Here is a 24,056-nt window from a genome sequence, read left to right on the forward strand (position 1 = left end):
GGAACCATACCTTGTATTCGTCAGTCTACTAGCGCTTAACGAAATTGCCCAGACCCGTGGTTTTGGAAGGCGGAACGTGCTTGCAACATGTTTGTGGTCGTCTAGACTGTCGAAGCTGCACCTCCAGAGTCATCGTCCCCGCACCTGGACTTTTACGTGAAGGGAGACTCGGCGCCATGGGAGTATCAGACGGCTGGAACTTGATATTTAGAGCAGCCACGTTACGACTTGTCGTCTAGGAGTCAAGTGCCTCCTCCTCACCTTAGCTTTTACACCTGTTCTGTAGGTTAAACGACATGTTTGTACTAGCATGTTTTGCCGTAAAAGTCCGCTGCTACGGGGACGCAATATTAGAAGCGGGCTCTTGTTCTATGCGTTATATCTCTTCATCTTTTTTTCATTTTTTTTTTTTTTCATGAAGAGGTAGAAGGGTGTAAAGCTCCATGTCTGCCAAGTACCTACTCCAGTATAATAGGTACTTGGGTACAATGCCGTGGTACCTATGCAGCACCCGCGCAACATAACGTCATGACGATTTGCCAAACACTTTGATTTCACCAACCAAAAAGCATCGGATACAATCATGGATCATGGAACCGTAGGCACGGGTCAAGACGAGACAAAAAAAAAAAAAAAAAAAAAAAAAAACAAGGAATTCTGCTTTTGGTATTGCTTTTGAAACCTGTTTTTGAAGGACTTCAATTGGCTAGGAAACATGTATTAACTTCACCTCGTTAATTAACTTGTTTCGTTTTTTTTTCTGTAGTTATCTCCTTTTACTTCTTTGTTCGCGCGCAACTCCTCCGATTAAGTATCTCAATACGAGAGCGAAATTTCCTAGATATTAGAGACTTCGCAATTGCGCATTGCAATAAGTATGGGAAGGTTCAATTGGAGGAAGCTCCTAGGCTGGGATCGTCATCCATCCCACAATCATCACGACTGGTCATTTCATGAAAGTGGTCGCCGACGTAAGTCTGGAATTCACCTAATCCGGCTGTATACATCCTAATCTCTTCTTGGTTCCTCCCCCATACCTGATCAAAAAATGAGCTTTTGGGCTAATACACGTCGGGCTATCCGATATCAAGTTCTTCCAGTTCATCGAGAAGACTCGGCGGTCGAATCTGCCATCCCTGCTCCAGAAGTAACCAAGGTTGCTCTCCGCCTACGATATCTTATCGAACAATGCGTGCCGTGCGAACTTGAGGAGTTGCAAATTACCCAACCCCACAGCAAGGTCATTACGCCCAAAGTCATTAAAGCTGCCAAAGAGGCGGGCGGGCCTGAGAATCGTTCTTGTGTCGTGTTCTGTCTCCTTGTAGTCAAACGATGGTTTAAGCATCAAGCTGAAGTTGAGCTATGGGATGCGGAACTGCATCAAGTCCGGGCGATTGCTTGCGAGATTATAGCGAAGCAGATCATCGAGTCGGAAGAGGATATGGCTTACTTGCTGCAGTCGGTTCTGCTCAAGCGTTACTCTATCGTCGTCGACGGCGAGGCCACCCCACCTGTCAATGTTATCGAGAAAGCTGTCGACCTCCACGCCCTGCGGGTGATCGGCTCTTCCGGCTACCAAAAATGTATCAATTATCTCTGGAGAGGTTGGCTCGTCCAGGATGAAAATGATCCCGCCAGTTTCGTTGACTACAAGGAACGCGATAATATCACATTCCTGCCCCATCTGGATCCCGACCGTATGCGAGCACCAATGTACCAGAATGCCTTCCAGATAGTTATTTCCCTTATTTACTTGGCTCTCTACACTGGTGCTATCAACACCATTAACCCTGGTGGTGACCTGGACTTTGTTGAAGTTACACTCTACGCTTTCACATTCGGCTTCATATTCGATGAACTTGCCAAGTTCTACAAAGCCGGATACCACATTTTTAGTTTCTGGAATGCGTTTAACAATGTCCTATACTCGCTATTACTGGTATCGCTTGCTATGCGCATTGTCGCCTTTACCCACTCGCCGGATGATGATTCTCGTCAGAAATTCAACCAGCTATCGTACAACTTCCTTGCGTTTACGGCGCCGATGTTCTGGATTCGTCTTCTGCTCTATCTGGATTCATTCCGCTTCTTCGGTGCCATGCTTGTTGTACTCAAAGTCATGATGAAAGAGAGCATCATTTTCTTCGCTTTGCTGATCGTCGTCGTTATTGGGTTCTTACAAGCCTTCATAGGAATGGACTACGCAGACGACATGGCGGGCGAGGATACAATTTTCATCCTTCAGGCTATGGCTAATGCTATTATGCAGAGCCCCGATTTCAGCGGCTTTGAGCGTTTTAGCCCGCCGTTTGGAATCATTCTCTACTATCTCTTTACATTCGTCGTCATGGTCATCCTCCTGAACATACTTATTGCACTTTACAACAGTGCTTACGAGGATATCTACGACAACGCTGATGACGAGTTTTTGGCTCTCTTCTCCCAGAAGACGATGCAATTCGTGCGTGCACCAGACGAGAACGTCTTCATCGCCCCATTCAACTTGATTGAAATATTCCTCTTGATCATACCTTTTGAGTGGTGGATGCCCAAGAAGCAATATGAAAGGCTCAATGACATTGTCATGGGAATAATATACTCACCACTGCTCTTCTGTTCAGCACTGTTCGAAGTCAAGACAGCCAAGGAGATCCGGCGAAACAGGAGAAGAGGGGAAGATGATGATGATACGGAAGAAGAATGGGAGCAGATGGCAAATGAAATTGACTTCGAAAGCGAGGGCTGGGCAAAGAAGATTGCAGATAGCAAAGCTAACATCGAAGATGATCCCACGATGCTCGAGGTCAAGAAGCTGAGAGCAGACGTGGAGCAGCTCAAAGCGTTATTGGAAAATGTTAGCAAGCATCTTAGCGACAAAGTTGGAAGCGACGCTTTAATTTAGTATCCGAGACTCTGAATAGCCAGGGGGTTTGGCTATGTTTTGAACGGGATGAGTTGCATCATCAGTTGAGATTCTATATCGATATACCAGTGCGGTACTTTGGTTGCATTCAAGTTTTCGAATGGCGAGCCCAAGGGATGCCTATCAATGTGTTTTTTCGTTATGAGATAATGAGGCAAAATGGTTAAACATGTTAATTCAAATCCAGAATTCCATATCTCTACCGAGCTTGCTTCCTTCCTTTAACTTTCAATGCTTAGTATTTGCGCCTGCCAAAGAAAGATACTTGGAATTACCTAGAGCCGCAGCCCAGTCTCTGCCTGAGGTACTTAAGGTGCGAGAAGGCAGAGTTGCAGAGTAAAATTTCGTCTTCGTATAATGAAGGTTGCGAATGCAAGTGGCGGCGCAAGCTTCAGCGCGTTGAAGATAAGTCGCGGCGTTCTGATACTCTCGGGTGTAACCGGGTCGATCGGCGTGCCCCTTTCATAAGCCTTGCGGTAAAGCCCAAGGAATAGGAGGGGGGAAGAGACGGGAGGATGATAGTTGGCATAGTTATAATAACGATGCTTGTTTCCCAGATTGCCAGTATTAAAACTGGCTAATATAATAATACATACACGGATATATCTCTTTCGACAACATGGGACATTACTTACGGCCAGCCGCTCCCATAACGCCGTCCGTCTCCCACCGGTTTGTCCTCGAGGTACAGGGTTCCGTCAAATCAGTCGCCAACGATATCCTACCTACGTAATATAACCGTGTAGCCAACACAGAATAGAAAATGTTCCATGTTGTTATTAAATCATTTCAGATCCTGTTCGCCCAGTCACTCCTCGCCACCCAGCTCCTCAGTCTCTTGCCATAGATGTAACTGGGAATAGTTAGGAGGCTGATTCCCAAGTTTAGCATCGCGATTCCGATGAATAGGTCCCTCGGCCCAAATTTGGCGAGCATTCCGTTCCCGACGGTTGTAGCGGCGAAGCTCATTACGGCCTTGACGAAGTTGATGGTAACGAATGCTTGATTCGCGTCCTTGGTGTGGCAGTCGATAACGTAGCTGATCGATGCCTGGGAAGCAAAAGGTACAGCTACCGAATGCATCGTGATCCAAACTAAGCACCATGCCAAAGGTAATCCTTTGGCAGATGAGATCCCGAATCCGATAAATCCCGCTGTGCTGAAAGGGATAGCGATGAGCATGAGGACTAGGCGGAACTCGGGTTCGAACATTCCCCCATTCCGCTTCGCCATCCAAACAGGGATTGCGTCGGCCATCCATCCAGAAATCGGCGAGAAGATTAACGTGGCAAGGGCCAGCGGGATGTTGGTCAGTCCGACTTGAGCTGGAGAAAGGTTGTACGGAGGTGCGGAGAAGATGTTGACAGACAAGACACCGATCATCAAGAGCCAACAAAAGAAGGATGCGTAGACCAGGGTCGAAAAGATGACGGCAGGGAAACAGACGAGAGGGAACGGCTTGACCACGCCCCTCCAAAAGGAGTCATCGGATAATCTACCGCGGAAAATACGAAGTTGACTCTTATAGCTTTCCTTAGACTCACTAGCTGAGTCATCTCCCTTAAGAATCACATCTGTACTTCCTATCGAAGATGCTCGTGAAGCTGGACGTTTCTCATCGAACCTGGTGCTGCGCGACTTCGTGTAGGTGGTCTCGACAATGACGAAATACATAAGCGGTAGTATCACGCAGAAGATGAGCGCGCTGATAGCAAAAGTGCCGGAAATACCTAACGACTCAATGATGTAGCCAGAAATGATCTGACCCAGGAGAACACCGGTTCCTAGCATCACTCCCCACAAAGACAGGCGTGTTCCTCGCTGATGAACGAAGAATAGATCCGAAACTGTGGATGTGACTAACGTCTCAAGAGGAGCGGATGCGATTCCTTGGAAGATGCGCATAGCGGCTAACGAGGGGAAGGACTGTGAAGTCTTAGCATATGGAGGAAGTTGAAGACATGATCGTGATTTGACGTACATCTGCGAAAGTACCCCAGATGTTCGATATCAACAGCAACAGTGTAGATATTACGAAGAATGGTCTCTTGCCCCAGATATTTGCTCCTGACGCTGTGAAGAAGGTGGTAGCACCAGTAAATAGCAGGATAGACCCGACCATGAATGTAGATACCATATCAGGACTGACATGGAACTGTTTACTGATTACGATCAAACCGGGCGAAATCATCGGACCAAGTCTGTTTCCGTTAGACCTTCTATGCAGCTCAAAGTTATGGGTTTGAGTTCACTTACGAAGTCGTGACGCCAGAGCTAAAAGCAAGAATGAACATTATGGCGTTCTTATGAACCATTGACCACTGTAGATTCCCTCTCGTCAGTCCTCAACTACTCGATCGTTGCATATATCAGAATTACTAACGTTGAGCGGATCATTAGGCGAGTCGCTCGGCTGAGGAACCAGGATGATGTCGCCATCTTTCTTTAAGTCGACGGTGCTCGCTAAACGTTTTTATAATCTTTAGCATTGTGACGAAGGGTAGTTAAAGCGGTGCTCTCATAACTAACCCGCATCAAAGGATGGATCGCCTTCTTCGCCAAGTTTTGATGTCCCCGGCGGCCGGGTCATATGTCTATCCTCTAAGACCCCGAGACCCATTTTGAATGAAGTTATAAAAATTGGAAAAATTGGAGAGAAAAAAAGAGAGAAAAAAACCAAGGAGTGTTTTATGAAAGACAGTAGCCGAAGAGAAAACGACGTAAGGAAAACGAGAGATGGAAAAGACACTGCCGGCAGTGTCTGGTTGGATGATTACCTTACGCAGAGATGGAAACTGAGAAACGAGAAAGGAGATAGCAAAGAAGGAAACAAGTCATCGCAAAACACACGGCAGCACATGTCATACTTATTCTTCCAAAAGTGACCTTGCGATGATCATGTCGCACGGATGGCGGCTGGTACATGGTGTAGTGTAATACATGTACATAGCCATCATGTGTTGGCGGTGGATTCGACCTTGGCCGTTCCCTGGGTCAAAAGATTGATCATCATCATCATAAATGTGAAGCAAGAACAAGGGAAGCTCGCTTCTTATCGCCTGTAGTAGACGTTTCTCGTACAAGCCTTAGAAAACAAGAAAAAAAAAAGAAAATAATAATAATAAATAATAAAGCACGGGGGAGAAGTACTGAAAACGCAAGGAATACAGAAAAGACCGGGCTGGAATGTCTGTTGTAGAGTTCTAGTTACTGTCAGATACTTCATGGCCTATCAAAAAAGCCACTATGATTGATCTTCGTCTTGACTGTTCCGCCCCACAAGAGATTCATATGCTATGTCAACTTAACAAAGTTAATAAGACATCAACGGGAGCCCGAAAAGCGCGAATCATCCAGGGTTGTAAAACAAATATCCCCTTTCACAACCTGGTCGGAAACAGCCGGGCCCCTGTCGATCCGGCACGACAGCACGATTCATCGCGGTAGTTGAAGTTTAGTTGGTTACCTACCTAGGTAGTTAATCTGATCCTTCTAGCCCTGCAAGCCACCGTGCTTTCGCACTCGTTTCGATAAACGCCCGAATCGGTGTTGACGATCTCTCGGCATCGGAATGGGGGAGAATTCTTGGTGTGGTTCAGTAACCCTTATTTACACTAGGAGAATTATCCAATAATAGCTAAAAACATCACTGATTCTAACGACGATCTTTGTCTATCGTCCCCGTTACTCGCTTACGAATATGTGGCTTATTTCTCCTATGGAAAACAAGGAGGCAGAAGACTTTGACGATGCGCAATGCAACCTTGAATACCTGTGCTTCGTCGTGGATTCTATGGATTTGAAACGAATCGGTAGAGATGAGCACCGATATACCGACTTATAACAACCCCCCCGGCGCGTTTGCGGCTGATAGACTTTCTCGTTTACATAGCACCCCCACATTGCCATGCCCAACCAGGCGACGACAAAGTCCTATAGCCTATCTACATTGCATATACCTACCTCCTATCGTAGACCTAAGACTTGCGCATCTTTAGAATCTCCTCGAGTCAAGCTTGAAATAGCATGGAGTCGTGCTAACTATTATTTACTTGAATAAAGAAAAAACTAAGTTAATCCTCTGCGATCATGATGGTTAACTACTTCATAACTAATGCTTGTAAACAACTTGTAAGGACCAGATACAGGTGTTTCCTAAAACATGTATTCCAATACATGCATTGACCCAACCTAAAGTCAAAGTCATCTCTGCATAAGCCGTGAAGTGAAAACAGTTCTAGTTTAGGTTGTCAGCTATTTCGTTTCAGATCTATCGTCTTAGCAACTATATGTACATACCTCCTATCTATGGTAAACCCCCAAACCTCCAAAAGCAAGTTTACCTCTTTTGAAATCTTTACCTTACAGAGATGTCTCAGAAAGAAACGGCACTAATAGTGAGGTAGTCAACCTTAGGTTGGGGTAAGTGATTAAGCTCAATTAATAGGTTAGGTACCTTTAGCCTTACATGATTTCAGACGAATGGCCAATCTATTTCAACAAAGAATCATCCAAGGCTCCTATTCCCAAACGCACGGCAACCGCCGTCAGTCTCCCTCTGTTTTCGCATCTTGATCCTTTTCTTGACCCGGTGCCGATCGTTCAGATTCCTTATCCTCCAATCCGCCTGTCTCCTTCTCGCCCCCTTTTGTCTCCTCAGTCTTGGCACCGTTACTCTTGTCGCCCGCCTCTGCTGTGTCACCAACCTCGTCATCTTCTTCGTCATCCCACTCTGGTATCAATTCGTTCGTGGCCTCGCCCTCGTCACCCTCGTCGTATCCCGCAAGTACGCTCCTAGCTGCCCGTCTACCAATCACTGGTAGCCGCTTGACTCCTGCCTCGCTAGCATTCTTCGGTACCGCCTTGGGATCCAATAGACCTACTTGCACGAGCACGCTAGCCTGGTCCCAGTAGATGTGTTTGTGATATAGCTTGCCGCCACGAAAAGTCACGATGCTTACGACAAGAATCTCGACTTTCTTATTAGTTGGCGGTACCCCTGGAAGTATCCAAGGCATGTCTTGCGTGTGTTTGAAAGCGACGTGCAGCTCGTCGACAACACGGTCGGCACCGATAGTACGCGAGAGTAAAGTGAGCTTGAGGGATTGCGGGTTTTTGTCGATGAAGAACTCGGAGTAAAATTTCTGGAGCTCATCGGAGCCAATGGCCCCGGTTAAGGTAGGGGTATAGGTAACATGAGGGCTCTTGTGAGTGGAATAAGTCGATATGGCCTGCTGCAAATGGCGATTATAGAATTTGCCTTAGATAGGTTAATCGATGTTAACAATATCCGAACACGTCGGCTTTCTTCTTCCGTTCAGATCGCTAAATGATAGGACTTGCTTACTTTCAACATTCTGGTCCAGCACCGTTTCTAGATCAACGTCTCTTCGAAAAGCTCTACGTGCCGTTGCTAAACTTCTGCTCCAGCTAAGCTCTGCGCTGACCCTGTCAAACTCATCCAGGTCACGTTCCGCAAAGCCGGGCAGCGCATTGTATGTGTAGCTTGGGTACGATGCCTGCATGGTTCCGCCAGCGCCCATACCACGATCGACTTTCCATTTTGAGATCCTTTTCTTCCCCTGGACGCCGACTATCTGGGTCTGCTTCACGATGCCGACTTCTTCACCGGTTGTTAGGTGAACAAGCACATGGATGCCGCCGGGAAACTTGGTACGCGTGTCTGGAATACGCGTAGGATAATAGGCGATAAGACAACAGAGCTTGAACTCGGGATTGTTATCTAGAATGTGAAAGTGCTCCATGCAGAAACTGGCGGCATCTCCGTACGCTAAACTTCACGTCAGAATAATACCTAGGTCCTAGGAACGACGTAGATATGCTAAGGTACTTTGATACGTCTAAATTGCGAACATACCGATGATGCCGTAGGTTTCGCAGGGGCCTAAGTTGGTCCTGCTTAAGGATTCTAGCTTCATTCGATATTCATTACCGCCGCCGCCCATGGGGATATATTCGACGATGAACCCCTCGTCTCTCCAATCATTTAGAGTGACTAGGTCAAACTCGTCGTCTTCGGCAGTAATATATAACCTCGGGGTAGAATGCGGGAAGTCGCTGGAGAGAAACCCGTTTTCATTATGATTGGGACCAAGGTTAGACGAGATGATTCCTACGTTTCCGTTACCACGATCCGGCATGACGGCGTTTACGATATCGGGCAAGTTAATTCCCATATTTCTCATTGGAATAAACCGATATGAGATCGAGACACTGATTTTTTTTTTTTTTAGGAGTTGTATGGATTTACTTTCGAGCAGCTAATAAAATATCTAACATCATCTACAACACTTGGATCTATGATTAATTCTCGGTCGAACCTTGGATCAGCAGTGTAGAACAGGTTGATGGCAAAATGGTTGGTTCGGTCATGACGTCAACGCCGAGTCTAAAAAACCTGTCTCTCGGCCGGGCAGCCGGGGTGGTTATTAATGTCCGTACCTAATGCGCAGGCACACCTCAAACACAGGGAAGGGACTTTATAAGTTAAAATACCTATGAAGCGTGTATGGCTTAAATTATGCTGTTACCTAATGCTATGAATCTTATTAATGTAGGTGACCAAGGATAGCTCCTAATGTTTGCTATCCCTAGGTTTTATTAGACTAACACTTAGCTTTCTCTTAGAAGCCGGTTGGGGTATGTTCGGTTATCGCAACGGGATGCCATACATAGTACTTCAACCACCTGTTATGCATACAGGATTCCAAGATTAAGTGGTTTATACCTTACGTAAAGTAAACTAGATAGATGCGCAAGGGATAAGCTAATAGAAATATTAAATTACCTAAGTCGTTCGTTATGTTGTTAACTGGTTAGGTCTGTCAGGCATCCTGGCAGCGCTGAAGCATCCACCATCCATATTCTCTCCGACTACTAGGTTAAGTCCTGGGATGACGCGAAATGTCACTCCCTACATAGTAGGCGCCGAGATTCGAACTAAGACAGCCAAGGCGGACAAGACCGGGTCGACTTATTCGACTACTCGACTACTCGGTATCAGGTACCTAAACCAACTTAACTACACCCGTCATATGATTAACAGCGATCACCTTCGAACTCGAAGCCAAGAGATCTCCAGTCATACAATTACACCTAACTTCTCGCTATCCAAGACAAAATCGTTGCACCAACGACAATTTTTTTTGTAATGTTAGGTAAGGTAAATATCGTACATGCAACCCCAACTCACATATAGTAGTATATCGCCGGAGAACGTGCCGGCTTGGTTGTATGTAGCACTTGGACGATAATACAAGGCAACTTAATATTGAATCATATTCTGTAAACTAATCTGTAAACTAAAATGGTATCAAAACAAACCCGGCCCTTATCCATCTAGATATAACACACCTAATCGATTTTAAACATGAAAGACTAAAGACTGATATTCAAAATTTCAGAGACGACCATCGTTCACCGGGATCATCAGTAAGTGATCATTGCTAGCGGTCCCTGTCGTAAATATTCCGAATCTAATCCTAATTCGCATGAGTAACAGTTCCCTTCTCCGGGTCGCCATCCTCGCTTGCCGAGGCCTCGCGCCCGTGGATATCATGTCCAACTGCCTTGCTAACGTTCTCCTGTCCTGCTGCCTCAAGTGCATCGGCATCGTGACCGACGTCCATGCTCCTGTTTAGATGCTCAGGACCAAGCAGCGTTAGCAGGATAACATAAGCGTAAACGCAACCCATGAAGATGCAGATGACGATGCCATAGTTATATCGCTTTACGTTGTTCTTAGGCGCTAGCGGGAAACGCTCTCCGATTGTCGCTTCGATCGTGGAACTGGCCGATGAGACCAGGTTACCCAGTTGGTAGCTGGTACCGACGACAAAGGTTCGAAATGCACCGGGCGATAATTCCATCAGATGCACGGGAATAACACCCCAAGCACCCTGGACGCAAAACTGCTCGAAGAATGCTGCGGCGATGATCCTCTCGTTGGAGACGAACGTGTAGGGGTACAGAAGAGCACCGCCGATGATGCACATAACAATGATACTAAGACGGCGACCGAATATTTGCGAGCAGAAACCTACGATGGCTCCTCCGCTCATGGCTCCCAGATTCGCGACGACCTGAGTGACGGTCACTTGGTTGGAGTTAAAGTTGAACTGGTTTCTCAACATGGTGGGATATAAGTCCTGAGAACCGTGGGACATGAAGTTGAAACCGGCCATGAGGAGGACCAAATAGGTAAGTAGCATCCAGTGACGCTTCAAAGCAACCTTACCCTCCGTTATAAATGTCTTGCCGATGCTTCCATTGGCAACTCTCAGCGCCTGGTGTTGTTTATACGTTTCGGTCTCAGGCAAAAAGAAACGCCAGATGATGAAAAGAACCGGGGGCCCGGCGCCGAACCAAAATAGTGGGCGCCAGCCGTGAGATGTGGTGTTGACCAAACCACGGGCGAAGGCCGTGGCGAGCAGATAACCGAAAGCGTATCCCTGTTGGAGGATACCGCTCATTAAACCCCTCGACTCGTTTGGCAGATCTTCTAAAGCGGTTGCGGCGGCGTTTCCGTAAAGGCCACCCATAGCCACTCCGAAAAGGGCACGACAAGCCAGGAATTCTCCGTACGTATTACAGAAACCGGTTCCCTATCAGGTACATTTTACAAAGTTAGCGATCCGATATCACGCACAAAATTCGAAGCGGAGAATAGAACTGTCCAGATCCAGATGCGACGAGGGAACCACAAAAAAAAAAGATGATGAAGCTTTGCCAACGCTGCGCCAAGCGACGCCAAGCTGTGGGAGAGTGATTGGCATCCCGAGCTTAAGGAACGCCACGTTACGAAGTAACTTATGGGGTGTTATTCTTGGGGGTGGAACCTGCCATTGCATTTTTCTGGGTTTCTGGGGAACATGAAGCATGATGTAAGTGATGTGCAATGTACGACATACCAATTCGAGTGCGATGAACAGCAAGTTATTAACGATGAAGGGCCATTTCCGACCGTAGCGATCGGCTGCGATACCAAAGAGGATGGAGCCAACAGATCGGAACATAAGAACGAGCGTAATGCCCCATGTTATATCGGTATTGGACCTGTCGAACGATTCGGCCAAGTCGTCGACTGTTAGAGATACAGTAAAGAAGTCGAAAGCATCCCACGTCTATATTCTAACATCAGAATAAAATGAAAAAGAAGAATAAGAGAAAAAGGAACAGGTCAAAACTCAGACGTACCCAAGCCCAAAATGCGACACCAAAGAAAGCCCATTGGCGCCGATTCAGCATCCTAACCAAGCGAATTGGATTGGGCGCTTTTGTCATCGGAGGCTTGAGCGTAGAGATACGCGTGGCCAAATATTCTGTCGCCGACATGCCATGCCAAGGAGGATAGATATTGGCCTCGTCTATAACTTCATTTCCGTAAGAGTTGTGAGGCGCCAATGCGCCTTCGTTCTTGACTGTTGTCATTGCTGAGCTGTATCAAAGCAAACGAGGTTCTTGTCTACCTAATGTGATGTTCACTACGGAAAGGGAACACACAATGACGAGAGTCGGGAGGGACCTCGGTCGTATTTGAAGGAGGCCCGGATGAGAAGGGGGGGAAAAGATTAAGACGGCTTACGGCAAGATAGGGAAACAGAGATAATACGGCATACTCGACAGGTTATTATAATGTGAGTTTCTCTCAAGTAATGACTAAAACTACCTACATACAGTAACCTAGTCATTACCCCCAATTCTAAAGGCCTCTAGCCTCCAGGCGGTCTAGGGACTTAATCTTGGGGTGGTGCGGGGGAAGGGAATGGGATCCTTGAAGCTACCAGGATCATATATGCAAGTTACGATGACGATGATTGGACAGATACCCGGGAGGATAGCTGACGTTATGTTGGCTAGCAGTCATGAGAATAAGAAGAAAAAACCAACACGGCCTCTACAGGCTTGGCCTATCGACCATTTTTGCCATATTCCTTTGTGAGAATCGAGCCAAGAACAAAGGGGACCCCAAAGACCCAAAGACCGCCTTCATCTTTGGGCTAGACTACCCGACGATCGGTAGAGTACGGAAGCTATGACGATAAACGTTGCGTTGCGTTGCGAAGAGGATGAAAGCAAGGGCGTTAGACTCGGGTATCCCTCTACTGGGTCAAATTAAAGCTCTGCGAACTGTTGCTCCCCTCACCCCTGATAGCTGTGGAGATGGTGATGAGGAGTAGAGGGTGAGTTTCGTCCGTTCGTTTGCTCGAATCTCGGGACGTGCTTTTCTTAGGGCGACGGATAAGATTTGATTTTTTTTTCTATCATTCTTTGTCCGAGGTCCCTTCCAAACTACTACCTCACTACATAGGTAGGTACGTATGATGTATGATGGATCGTGTATGCAGCTCTCCGCGACTCTCCGTGTTATGCATATGGAGCAAACCATGATATGTATCGTTACAAATCTAATGAGATACCTGCTTTAGGGTTGTGCATTATCATAAAGTTACATCATTTCCCGAAGGCGAGGATAGCGCGATCATACCGAGGGGAGCCGGATGGGTCAGCCGCAGAGGCGACTTACACGGAGCAGGGGAAACCCTTGTGAGATAGCCGAGCAACAAACTAGAACAATGGACTTTATACTTGGGTACAGTGCTCGTACGATTTCTTTTCCTAGGCTTGTCCCCTCATTTCCCCACGCTGGGATAGAGATCCCACCAAGTCCAATACCTTAGGTAATGAAGATGAGTATACACCTACGTGCTTCGGGCGTTAGGAGGCTTGAGAATCTCCAATCCAATAAAACTCGAGGCTCTAAGACAATACGATATACAGGTTAGATATGACCGAGGAGAGAGAGACACACGCTCATTGCGTCTCATTACGCCACAATATCTACTGGAACATAAAATAATTCGACATTTCTCAATACGCGATCTAGACCTTGAACGGCTTGTCCTAAGGTGTGTGGAGAGAGATGGGGACTCGTCTGCAATTATGGGCATCACCGGCGATTCTAACCACAATAAAAATTCCATGGTGGACCAAAGCTATCCCATCTCGCTGACGCCATGTTCGTCTAAAAATGGCGTTAAGCAGGTACAGTTTTAATACCATGTTTAACTAACACCGCGTCAAAGCCAACCAGTTTAGGTCTAATAAAATTTAGGTCTAATAAGAAGCGCGACTCGAGCAAAGCCGATCTTCTTAGACCTACTATCCCATAAGTTTCTAGATCTGTCCTTCCTGCTTGCGAACAGATGCGATACAACACAAATGTCGTGGATGTCGTGGCACCAGCGAAAGCTACCCTATGGATTGCAGGCTTTGAGTTCCACTGATAAAAGCCGGATGCGCCTTAGCACAAGATCCGGAAGGACGAGATGATGTCGCTTAAGTTGCCGGGACTGCGATCTGGACCATTGGGCCAAGACATAAACATGAACTATTGAGCGATTTCACACGCGTTTATTTCTGTTGCATACATAGGGTGCCTACCTTTATCAAGTATCTAGGTAAGCTATGAAGAAAACGAAGTGGATATTTCTTAGTGTATATGCAGGTTGTCACATACATATGCTTGACTTGCAGATTATCCCCTCGGCGCCGTGAAGTCTTCGCGAACCCCACAGCGAGACTGAATCTCTCCAGTTGGATATCCTAACTTTCACATTCATCCCGATGAGGAGCGGGAAAAAAGGGGTGAGTTAGATGAGTCGACTGCGCGAAATGTATAAGAAGATCTCGTTTTTACTTCGACGGGACATTATCGGATTTGCTTCGGATGTAAGCCGTTTCTTCGCCACCCCGTCCGAAGCTCCGAGAAGGCATTTTCACGATGATGAGAGATTTGGTATCTGACTAGAGAAAGGGTTTTTTTTTTAAAAAAAAAATACATATATTACCGCGCCAGATCTCACCGTATTCGTCGAGCTTAGTATGAATTGATGTACCTAATATAATCGTGAACTCGCACGTCAAGATAGTTGTTTCTATCCCGTAGAAGAGAGATGAGATGTATTCAAAGCAACGTATGTTTGATATGGATTTACGATAAAGATGGAATGATGTCACATTAGAAGGGATAATCGCAGCTACCGCGAAGCGATCAAGCTCATGCTATGGATAGTCACATATATTAAGGGGGTGCAACCCTCTTATAGAATCGGCTTACGATGGTGTCGGCAAACCTGTAACACAACACACTATCGTTACGGTAAGCACTGCATCTACTACTAATATATATGGTAAACCGGTTCCCATGATGCAGTTCTTATTGCTATATGCATCTATACAAGGTATTTCTATTGTTGTTGTTGGTCTTAAGCTTTAGACAAGGCGCTAATGAGGCTTAAGTTCATATTAGCATCAGTAAAGCCGTTTACAAAAGCCGGCAAATAGTACGGCTTCGGCCCGTTAAGCTTGTATAAGATGAGGAGCTCGTTTGTAAGGTCACCCCGTCGTTCATTGGTGTTCTAGCGCTAGGTACCGTGGAGTCTTGGTGAGGCACGAGACTCAGAAGCAAACAACAATCAAAACGAAAATCTCACGATGGATTCCCCACGGAGAGGTGAAATTGGGGATTTCCAAGACGGAGAATGGTATAAATGAGGATTAGGATGCGCGCTACGTTCTGGGCGTCTCCATGCGTTACGAAGTAATTACGTATCGAGACCTTGCAACTTAGACCATGGGAACTGTTACCTAGTATAATAAGTGTCGTTCGAACCATAAGCCTCCTTCTATCCCCAACTCCAACTACCTTAGGTTAGGTACCTACCTAGTAAACATCCGCATCCCTTTACATTTTCGCCCAGGCCCTTATTATGCCTCTTTACGCTTCGGGCCTAGTTTCGAATGGTAAAAGCCGCTAAATCCAACTTGCCAAGTTCTTAGTTATGTAGAAAAAGCCAAGGAAAAGAGGAAAAAAAAAAGACCCACGACAATTGTTGGTTCTTCCTCCCCATACCCACCGAGAGTGAGGAGAATCCCAAACGCGGGGTCCCCAAGGTGAATGGGTAGCTTCTTACAGGGATTATACCTCTTGGCTTTTGTTACCCATGGCATGGGGAGTGCCTCTTTGCTCGTGCCTTTTTTTTTTTTCTCCTTTCTTTTTTTTGGAGGTCACGCTGGATTATTGTACCCGCCCCCGTATGTTGTCGGAAGCTGCTCAGGTCAGCGTACGTAGGTAGTAGATGGAATGACAAAAAGAGGAACTGGGCTTATCCATGGATAGGTTAGTTACCTTGGGTAGTGAGTATATAAGCTGAGCAATCTCCTGAGGGGATAATCGTTGTTTGCCTGTTGTAATGGTATTAGTATCTAGCTCCCCTTCCTGTAGAGTCTTAAAGTAACCCCCTCCTCCTCCCCTGAAAGACTTTGCGACAATGGCTGGAGGCGTCAAAAAGCCTGTCAACATCTTCAAGTTGAAGGACCTAGGAGAGCCGAAGAATGTCTTCAATTGGCGACTATGGTTCGCCGTCATCTCCTTTGGTCTCCTCGGCGCCGCCCGTGGGGTCGACGAGGGTCTGATCTCGGGCGCATTCAACTCCAAAGACTTCCAAAGAACGATCAACTATTCTTCGTATGGCGACGTCGAGCGGACTAATATCAAGGCTAACGTATCTGCCATGGTCCAGATCGGCTCCGTTGGCGGTGCTTTGTTCGCCTTCGTCATCTGCGATCGCATCGGTAGGATATGGGCTACGCGACAGCTCTGCCTGTTATGGATTTTGGGAATTGCAATCTTCATGGGTAACGGCGGCAGTGTTGGAGCTGTTTATGCTGGACGGTTTATTGCAGGCCTTGGAGTTGGCCAGACCCCTGTTGTCGGTCCCATTTACGGTATGTCTGTTATCCTCCAAAAGTTTTATGCCTCTTTCATTGGTTACCTCTACCTAACGTGTATATACTAATTGTATCATAGTATGTCAGAACTTAATTTCATCTTCTATTTTCCATTTCTAGGAAATGTTTTTTTCCTTTTCTTTCTTTCTTTCTTTCTTTATTTTTTCATATTTCTTTTTATTTCATCCTCCTATGATGTAGACCGTGTACAAGACTTTCCAGAATCGTCACGATGGACCCTCCGCTTTAGCACGGAATATTAATTTTTAACTTGAAAATAGATCGCCGAGATCGCCCCAGCCTCCATTCGTGGCTTGTGCACTTGTATCTTCACCGGATTCGTTTACGTCGGTATCGTTCTCGCCTATTTTACCAACTACGGCGCTCAGATCAACCTCGGTGACTCGACTCACGTCCGCTGGGTACGCATTATTGCCTTGATTTTGCTATTTGGTTTTCCTATCTTCCACTTGAATACAATAACTTTACGGAACTAACATCAGCGAATCCTAGCTCGCACCAACAAGTCTACATATCATTTTCGCTGGGCTCATCTTCATCCTGACCTTCTTCCAGTATGAGTCCCCGCGCTTCCTCATCAAGCAGGGAAGACATGACGAGGCTACTGAGACAATGGCCCACATCCGCCACTTACCGGTGGATGACCCCTATGTTCTCTCAGAGATCAACGCTATTAGGACCGCACACGAGGAAGAACTCGAAGCTACTATGGGGTCTAGCTGGTATGGAGTGCTGAAGGAGATGTTCTTGATTCCTAGCAACCTTTACCGTCTTTATCTTAGCGCCATGGTCCAGTTCTTGTCCCAATGGTCGGGTGCTGGATCTATCACCTTATATGCGCCCGACCTTTTCAAGCTTCTAGGTATCACAGGCCAAAATGAGTCCCTCCTAGTCACCGGTGTATTCGGTATCGTCAAGTTCGTCTCTGCAGTCCTCTGTGCTCTCTTCCTCGTCGATGTCATCGGCCGCAAGCGTGCCTTGCTCCTTGGTATCACATTGCAGGCAATCTCCATGATCTACGTAGCTGGATTTCTAACCGCGGTACCGGAGCTGGGAGTAGAAGATGATTACGTACTGCCCGCAGCTGAAGCGAGTGCCAGTCGTGGTGCTATCGCTATGATCTATATATCTGGATGCGGTTGGGCTCTTGGCTGGAACTCGATGCGTATGTGATGTTCGTGCTTACCTATCTTTACAACTATCGCTAACTATAACTCCAGAGTATCTCCTAACGGCCGAGCTCTTCCCTTTGCGGATCCGTGCTTTGTCTACGTCTATCGTAATGACTCTACATTTCGTGAATCAGTACGGCAACTCGCGCGCTGTGCCCAATATGCTACTGCCTACCGCCCAGGGTGGCATCTCGCCCATGGGAACATTCTGGTTCTTCGGCGCCATTACCATTGTCGGCGGCCTGTGGGTCTGGTTTTTCGTCCCCGAGACTGGCGGCCGTTCACTAGAAAGCATGGATCGTCTATTTGAACTGCCATGGTACAAGATTGGGCGTCATGGTAACGAGGACGCGGAGCGCAAGGACGAGGCCTTTAACGAGAAGGCCGGTATGGACCCAGAGGCTGAACAAGTCGAAATAGTCGGTGCTAAGAGAGCAGGCGGAGATTCACATGTTTAAGATAGTCAAGCTTCCTGTGTCACATTTCAAGAACTTCGGTACAAATGCCGGTGAAGTAAAAGAGAAGATGTAATCTTTTTTTTTTTTTTAATATACGGATATTTTGCGGGAAACTCATACGCACAGATGCCCATAGTTCTGATCAGGGTAGTCATACCTGATCTGGGGGTGATTTTATTTTACAAGCCTTAGGTCCTCTCTATAGGACCCCGTGGGTACCTCAAGTGATAAGTAGGTGAAATTGCTCTGTCTCCGCAACACATAGAGGCACCTAACCTAAGGTAGCTTTCTTTTTACGCTTCCATGAAATTTCTCCCATCCTTCGTTTCAAGGGCTATATATTAACTTAAATATCTCGCCGGACGTGTCGCTTGACATGTATAGCTCTCCAGCTTTGTCGAAAACTAAACCGACCGGTCGTGTGCAGTTTGATGACGAGCACTTCCCTTCGTCAGGCGGGTAGAAGATATCTACATACCCAGTTTTGCTGTTTGCTGGTGCGACGGGGGCGTAAGCTCCATTGTCGCCGGGATCACGCTTGAAAGGCACTGCTACAAGCTTGTATCCGGCTGGAGGATCGCGGTCCCAACTACCGTGCAAGGTGACGAACAGATTGGTGTACTTGGGCGCATTAAATTTGGCATCTAGCGGTGCGGTGTGGGCTTCGAACGTAAGACGTGGGGGCCTTGACATCTTTGCACAAGAGTTGTCATCGAACGTCTGGTTCGGAGCTAGGACGAACTGTTGACCAACGTCTAACTGGTTTCCACTAGTAGTGTTGGTGAGAGCTGCCTCGGGTTGCCATACGGTGAAACATGTCGGATACCCATACCACTATTAAACCCGCAGTCAGTACTTGCTCCGCTAAAATTGATATGGTTTATCTCAAATATAATATAGCTCTAGGATCTACTTACAGCATCATTTGGCGTCTTAATATCGCCTAGGTAGTTGAGCTCCTCAGCTGGGTTGTCATTGTGGATATCTGTCGAAACTCCGCTGACGTTGCGCGTGAGTTGATCAGCGCTGTTCTCTACACCCCAGAGCCTATGCAGGAGTTAGCCAGATCGTTTTTTCTTTTTCCTTTCCCGAGAAGATGGTGGGGGGGGGGGAGGGGGTTGCTATACATATCATTGCCGTCGAAGACAAGCCCTACTTCGTTTCGTAGGCCGTATCCAGCGCCCCAACCATCTTTAACAAAGTCGTAGCCACCGTTAGGTATGGTTGAAATATTAAAGACTTTGACGGTAGCCCTCGCCGTTCCCGGATCAACAGCCGCGAAGTCGACATTACCCTTGGAACCATGAGAAACGACTAGAAGATCCGGGCAGCTGGATGGTATGATCAAGGTTCGGGTGACGTGGTCGTCAGGGGACATGCCCGAGATGATAGTGGTAGGTGATTGACTAATGTTACCAGTCTTAGGGTCATATGACCATCTGAAAACCGTGGTGGATGAGCTGGCAAATAACTTATTGCCGTCGATTCCGAGGTAGATGCCATGGTTCAGGGCAGACATTTCAATAAGAAGGCGAGAGGAGTAAATGCATCCAGAAATATCAAGGTCGTGTTGGCTTATACCAACGCCCCTTTCCACGACCAAAAGCCGGTTGAGACTGTCAAGGACAAGGCCACGAGGCCGGGACAGTCCATCTCCTACCTTCTTGGCAATCCAGCCTGGGGCCAGATTGAACGGATACCGAGCAGGAGGAACGCCGCGACAAGGGTCAGCAAAGGCGCCAACTAGAATTGGTTTTGTTCGGGTTAGGATGAATGTGCTAATGAACAAGGTATCACCTTTTTATTCTGGAGTCTTACCGGTGAAAAGCAGCACCGCAACGGTGCTTGCGAAAATATTAGACCACATTGTCGTTTGGTACTTGGGCCTTGGTTGCGAGATGGTCTAAATAGTGATGCTTGGTGAAGAAAGTATTTGTGAGAGGAGAGTGGGACGAGAGTGGGAGAAGAGAGGGACGAGGGAGGCTTATAAATAATTTAAGTTGTTAAGCAAAGTAACGAGTCTTCCTAGCGTGAAACCTTTCAGATGCAGAAGGCAACTACGATGCTGCAAACCCAGTGTTAATACAGTCCTAGAACCAAGTGAATGGAGAGGTGGAAGGCAGGTGCGAGGATAGCGTGCATGCAAGCTTGACTTGTATCATAGGTAGTACATACCTAAAAAGGAATCTACCTAAAAAGGAACCTACCTAAGGTAGGCACTGCGGCAGGCATTCACGGTGCACTTGAGGTATAAAATTATGTATGGGATGCTATCACGAGTTGATTTATTACGCGTTATTGTAAAATCAGCTGCGCCATGAGAAGTTGAGATTTAGGTATACGTCCGTACCATCCATCCGATGTTGGCAGCCCCTATTGATATATGCCTCGTCACCTATTGAATTTTGTAAGCAATCAATTATTGAATGGCACTGTATGAGTATTATTAGAAGGCAGGTTAAAGGAATAATCAGGTGTAATAATAGCAATTTGTTCACAACTTTGCGCAGAGCATGAATTGATATTCTTAGGGTTCAGGTGCTCATGAGGAGAAAGGGGCGACACAAGCATGGCACGAAAGATTAGGATAGGTATACATTGAATAGATTTTTTTTTAATTCATATTAATAAGTCCATCCGGAAGATAAGAATGAAAGAATTTATTAAAAGGAGAGGTTCATAGGTAGCAAAGATAATTAATCCCCACAAGAAATGTAAATATGTAAATTATATCTACCTGCAACTAGATAAGAACAGAAAAAAAATATTGTAGGGAATCAACCAGTATAACGCCGAAGTCCATCACCCCGAAGATGCGAGTCTAAATGATAAGGTTCGAATAGACAATAGACGATGGCTTGGTGTTTGAAAGGCGAAAAGGCGGACGATGTGTCAGGCCAAGATAGATCACCAGTGTTCAACGACCCTGTTTGGCCCCCCCGATGATAAGACCATGTATCTTTGCGACACGCCGGAAGGAAAGATATGAAGACGATGCTTATTACTTCCATTCGAGATGACGACCAAGGATCTACTGGCAACGTTGACCGAGTACTCTAGACATGCTTACAGGCGGAATTGTAGTTAGAGTCTAGTGGCACCTTTTCATTCCCCTTTCCTATTGGTATATTACTGGTCGAACCCGGAACCGAAAGCAATCTTATTAGAAACTGCCGAAAATATTGCTAGCTATTCCTGCAGAGAATCAAGGCCCAAGTCCTTTACTATTGTGGGTAGGTAAACAACCTACAACTTCCCTAACCTAGTAAAGCACCTCGGTACTTTCTCCCTTTTCAACTCTCTCGCAGAGCTCACGAAGCACCCCGCCGGCCCACTCGAAATCTTCGATATCCAGATAAGTTTGCGCACTTATCCTCGCCCATGTACGGCCATTATGTGTGAATAGCGGGATTAAAGTCTTATACTCGAACACCATTCTTTCCATCATCCACGCAGACGCGCGAGATGCCTGCTCGAGCGTTAATGGCAAGGCCACGTTTGTCGTTGCACACCGCGAGATTGTGCCGGTCTTGTTATCTAAGACCTCAGTCCCAAGAATCTGCGCGACCCTCTTACCTCCTTCCCTTGCCAGCCCATGAGTATATTTGATGATCTCGTCTTCGCTTCCGAACGTCTTCTCCCGCCATGCTATCGCATCCTTAACGCAGAGGTAAGCACTTGTGTCCGATGTTCCTATGAACTGGAAATTGTTAATAAAAGGTATTGGGTGGCTCCTCGGCAACGGGTTGAACCTTTCTCCAGACTTAGAGATGTATCCATGAGAAGTAGGTACTGTTGAGGCTATCAACCCTTGGTTCCGAAATGGAACGTACAGGACAGCACAACTTCTCGGTACGTAAAGCCATTTGTGGCAATTAGAAACAAAGAAATCGGGATCCAGAGCTTCGAGATCGAAATGAAGCATCCCGGCGCCCTGAGCGCCATCTACCAGGCTCAGGATCCCTTTCTCTTTGCAGGTTTTCGCAATAGCCTCGAAAGGAAATCGAACGCCCGGGAGACTAGATACTGTGTCGAAGAGGCAAAGTTTTGCGCGTTTCCCCTCTCTTTTGGAGTCCTCGACCGCGTCTACGAAAGAGGAAATAATCTCGTGGTCTTCGCATGGATAGGTTATCCGTACTTCCCGTGATGAAATCCGGCCGCGGCCCGAATCAACAAGATAGTCAATGGTTTTTCCACATGAGCCGTATATTGTGCTGAAATAGAGAATTTCATCCTTGCAGTCATCGTCCCAGTCGATATTCCGAAGGACAGTGTTCACTCCGGCTGTAGCGTTCGGTACAAACACTACCGTTTCTGTCGGTGCCCCAAGTAATTTTGCAATGGCATCCCGATTGTCGTTGAGTATACCGGGAAGCTCGTAACGAATGAACGCGTCAGGTGCTGCTTCGGTGCGATCTTGGTATTGCCGAAGTTTGTTTCTAATTTCTCGTGGAGTTGCTCCAAAAGAGCCCGTCGGTGGTTTAGCGAACATGTATAGCTTAGGTATCTACATAACTTGAAAGAGTTGATGATAATTGCTTACCATGATTCAGGTTACGATGGCTTGGATCAAATGCGAAATGTTGAAGAACTCTCTTGCCAAATACATTCCGGTTATCTCCGAGCCTGTTTGGAGCTGGGTTTCCCATCGTTGTGGTGTCCAAGCTGTTGTAGTCTACAGGCATGTTGGACGTGAGTACCGCGTAATTGTCTGACCGATTCTCAAGACCAAGTACAGACGGCCTCGGTAATCGTATTTCTGGACGGATTTTAGGAGAGGTGTTGCTACTAGACTACAACGAGTTCTAAGACCTTATATAGACTTTATAAACCAACCCTTAGGACTAGATATGCTCTCATATGATAGCATTAGTTACCTGTCAACTGTTCAACAGGCCAAGCCATACCTACAGACGGAAGGGCGCATATCTCGCGCCCTTCCGTTAAGTCGTACTCCGATATCGAATATATCTATTCCAACCCGATCGCGGAAACATGCCTCGGGTATTTGAGGGGTACCTATATGGCGCTATCCTCGATTTGAGTTCAAAGGTCTGCCTATAACTACATCGGCGGAGCAAGTGAGTCAATTTCTCTTCTTTCTTCAATATATCGGTCATCTATACCTAACGGTATCAGCAAGGTACCGGCACCTAACCTATTGCAGGATAACCCCGGCCTTTCTACCTACCTACCTATATCGGCAGTGCGGGGAGACGATAATGTTGGGTAAGGTAGCCATACGTATCGGTACAATAATGTTTACCAGACTGGGGGGGTTTATTTGCCACCAACTATCTCGGCTATCTATCTGTCTTGAATGCATTAGATTACCTGACGTATAAATTCGAAATTTACCGCTTTTGATTTAAATGTTCTATCTTTATTATATTGGGGGTTTTGGATATTTGTTATTGATTCCAAATGGTATAGGGCCCGAACGATGTCCTGAGCACGTATGACGGATCTCGATGACTTCAAGAACGCCCTCGACATCTTCCAGGGGTGAGGCTATCATGAGCTTAATACAGCACGGCTGTATATTGGCGGAAAACAAGAAGCGTTTACAAGATAAGGTGGATGGAAGGAGAGAGGCCTATCGATAGGCTCAAAGCTCTAGTCATTACTGCCAGGATCGCTCAAGCTAGAGGGCAAATGTACTACAAGAAA

General features: G+C 46.5%; 7 protein-coding genes across 7 annotated transcripts; 2 read left to right on the top strand and 5 right to left on the bottom strand.

Annotated features, from left to right (window-relative positions):
- The first annotated feature begins 731 nt into the window (after positions 1–731).
- Positions 732–2,997, top strand: F4812DRAFT_232483 (uncharacterized protein). Its single transcript, XM_047930551.1, has 2 exons — positions 732–971; positions 1,092–2,997. Exons 1-2 carry the CDS (start codon positions 878–880, stop codon positions 2,900–2,902), a joined length of 1,905 nt encoding a protein of 634 aa, XP_047786138.1. The 5' UTR covers positions 732–877; the 3' UTR covers positions 2,903–2,997.
- Positions 2,998–3,445: 448 nt separating this feature from the next.
- On the bottom strand, positions 3,446–5,759 carry F4812DRAFT_232529 (MFS general substrate transporter). The gene is made up of 5 exons (XM_047930552.1): positions 5,453–5,759; positions 5,307–5,386; positions 5,180–5,244; positions 4,905–5,124; positions 3,446–4,849 (listed from the first exon to the last, which is right to left on the bottom strand). The coding sequence occupies exons 1-5, from the start codon at positions 5,541–5,543 to the stop codon at positions 3,713–3,715; spliced, it is 1,593 nt and encodes a 530-aa protein (XP_047786139.1). The 5' UTR covers positions 5,544–5,759; the 3' UTR covers positions 3,446–3,712.
- Positions 5,760–6,893: 1,134 nt separating this feature from the next.
- F4812DRAFT_445566 (uncharacterized protein) lies at positions 6,894–9,467 on the bottom strand. The gene is made up of 4 exons (XM_047935575.1): positions 8,802–9,467; positions 8,271–8,714; positions 7,402–8,183; positions 6,894–7,345 (listed from the first exon to the last, which is right to left on the bottom strand). Exons 1-3 carry the CDS (start codon positions 9,127–9,129, stop codon positions 7,471–7,473), a joined length of 1,485 nt encoding a protein of 494 aa, XP_047786140.1. The 5' UTR covers positions 9,130–9,467; the 3' UTR covers positions 6,894–7,345; positions 7,402–7,470.
- Positions 9,468–10,171: 704 nt separating this feature from the next.
- F4812DRAFT_445574 (MFS general substrate transporter) lies at positions 10,172–12,579 on the bottom strand. Its single transcript, XM_047935576.1, has 3 exons — positions 12,140–12,579; positions 11,854–12,066; positions 10,172–11,547 (listed from the first exon to the last, which is right to left on the bottom strand). The coding sequence occupies exons 1-3, from the start codon at positions 12,371–12,373 to the stop codon at positions 10,426–10,428; spliced, it is 1,569 nt and encodes a 522-aa protein (XP_047786141.1). The 5' UTR covers positions 12,374–12,579; the 3' UTR covers positions 10,172–10,425.
- A 3,260-nt stretch (positions 12,580–15,839) lies between these two features.
- F4812DRAFT_468437 (putative MFS quinate transporter) lies at positions 15,840–18,386 on the top strand (the record flags this gene model as incomplete). Its single annotated transcript, XM_047938775.1, has 5 exons — positions 15,840–16,732; positions 16,856–16,860; positions 17,017–17,157; positions 17,249–17,921; positions 17,977–18,386. The coding sequence occupies exons 1-5, from the start codon at positions 16,276–16,278 to the stop codon at positions 18,384–18,386; spliced, it is 1,686 nt and encodes a 561-aa protein (XP_047786142.1). The 5' UTR covers positions 15,840–16,275.
- A 327-nt stretch (positions 18,387–18,713) lies between these two features.
- Positions 18,714–20,253, bottom strand: F4812DRAFT_453363 (uncharacterized protein; the record flags this gene model as incomplete). Its single annotated transcript, XM_047936475.1, has 4 exons — positions 18,714–19,220; positions 19,304–19,433; positions 19,514–20,042; positions 20,205–20,253. The coding sequence occupies 4 exons, from the start codon at positions 20,251–20,253 to the stop codon at positions 18,714–18,716; spliced, it is 1,215 nt and encodes a 404-aa protein (XP_047786143.1).
- An 801-nt stretch (positions 20,254–21,054) lies between these two features.
- On the bottom strand, positions 21,055–23,494 carry F4812DRAFT_445575 (PLP-dependent transferase). Its single transcript, XM_047935577.1, has one exon. It carries the CDS (start codon positions 22,876–22,878, stop codon positions 21,649–21,651), a length of 1,230 nt encoding a protein of 409 aa, XP_047786144.1. The 5' UTR covers positions 22,879–23,494; the 3' UTR covers positions 21,055–21,648.
- Positions 23,495–24,056: the final 562 nt, after the last annotated feature.

This window comes from Daldinia caldariorum (assembly GCF_022478825.1).
Source record: "Daldinia caldariorum strain CBS 122874 unplaced genomic scaffold F4812scaffold_24, whole genome shotgun sequence".
Classification (NCBI taxonomy): Eukaryota; Fungi; Ascomycota; class Sordariomycetes; order Xylariales; family Hypoxylaceae; genus Daldinia; species Daldinia caldariorum.

Coding starts and splice junctions, on each gene's coding strand:
- F4812DRAFT_232483 (XM_047930551.1), top strand. CDS start 878: ATGGGAAGGTTCAATTGGAGGAAGCTCCTAGGCTGGGATCGTCATCCA. Junction 972..1,091: donor TCATGAAAGTGGTCGCCGAC/GTAAGTCTGGAA, acceptor TCCGATATCAAG/TTCTTCCAGTTCATCGAGAA.
- F4812DRAFT_232529 (XM_047930552.1), bottom strand. CDS start 5,543: ATGGGTCTCGGGGTCTTAGAGGATAGACATATGACCCGGCCGCCGGGG. Junction 5,387..5,452: donor CGATCCATCCTTTGATGCGG/GTTAGTTATGAG, acceptor AAAAACGTTTAG/CGAGCACCGTCGACTTAAAG. Junction 5,245..5,306: donor CGCCTAATGATCCGCTCAAC/GTTAGTAATTCT, acceptor GGGAATCTACAG/TGGTCAATGGTTCATAAGAA.
- F4812DRAFT_445566 (XM_047935575.1), bottom strand. CDS start 9,129: ATGAGAAATATGGGAATTAACTTGCCCGATATCGTAAACGCCGTCATG. Junction 8,715..8,801: donor CGAAACCTACGGCATCATCG/GTATGTTCGCAA, acceptor CGTGAAGTTTAG/CGTACGGAGATGCCGCCAGT. Junction 8,184..8,270: donor GCTGGACCAGAATGTTGAAA/GTAAGCAAGTCC, acceptor AACCTATCTAAG/GCAAATTCTATAATCGCCAT.
- F4812DRAFT_445574 (XM_047935576.1), bottom strand. CDS start 12,373: ATGACAACAGTCAAGAACGAAGGCGCATTGGCGCCTCACAACTCTTAC. Junction 12,067..12,139: donor GTGTCGCATTTTGGGCTTGG/GTACGTCTGAGT, acceptor GTTAGAATATAG/ACGTGGGATGCTTTCGACTT. Junction 11,548..11,853: donor TGTTCATCGCACTCGAATTG/GTATGTCGTACA, acceptor TGTACCTGATAG/GGAACCGGTTTCTGTAATAC.
- F4812DRAFT_445575 (XM_047935577.1), bottom strand. CDS start 22,878: ATGTTCGCTAAACCACCGACGGGCTCTTTTGGAGCAACTCCACGAGAA.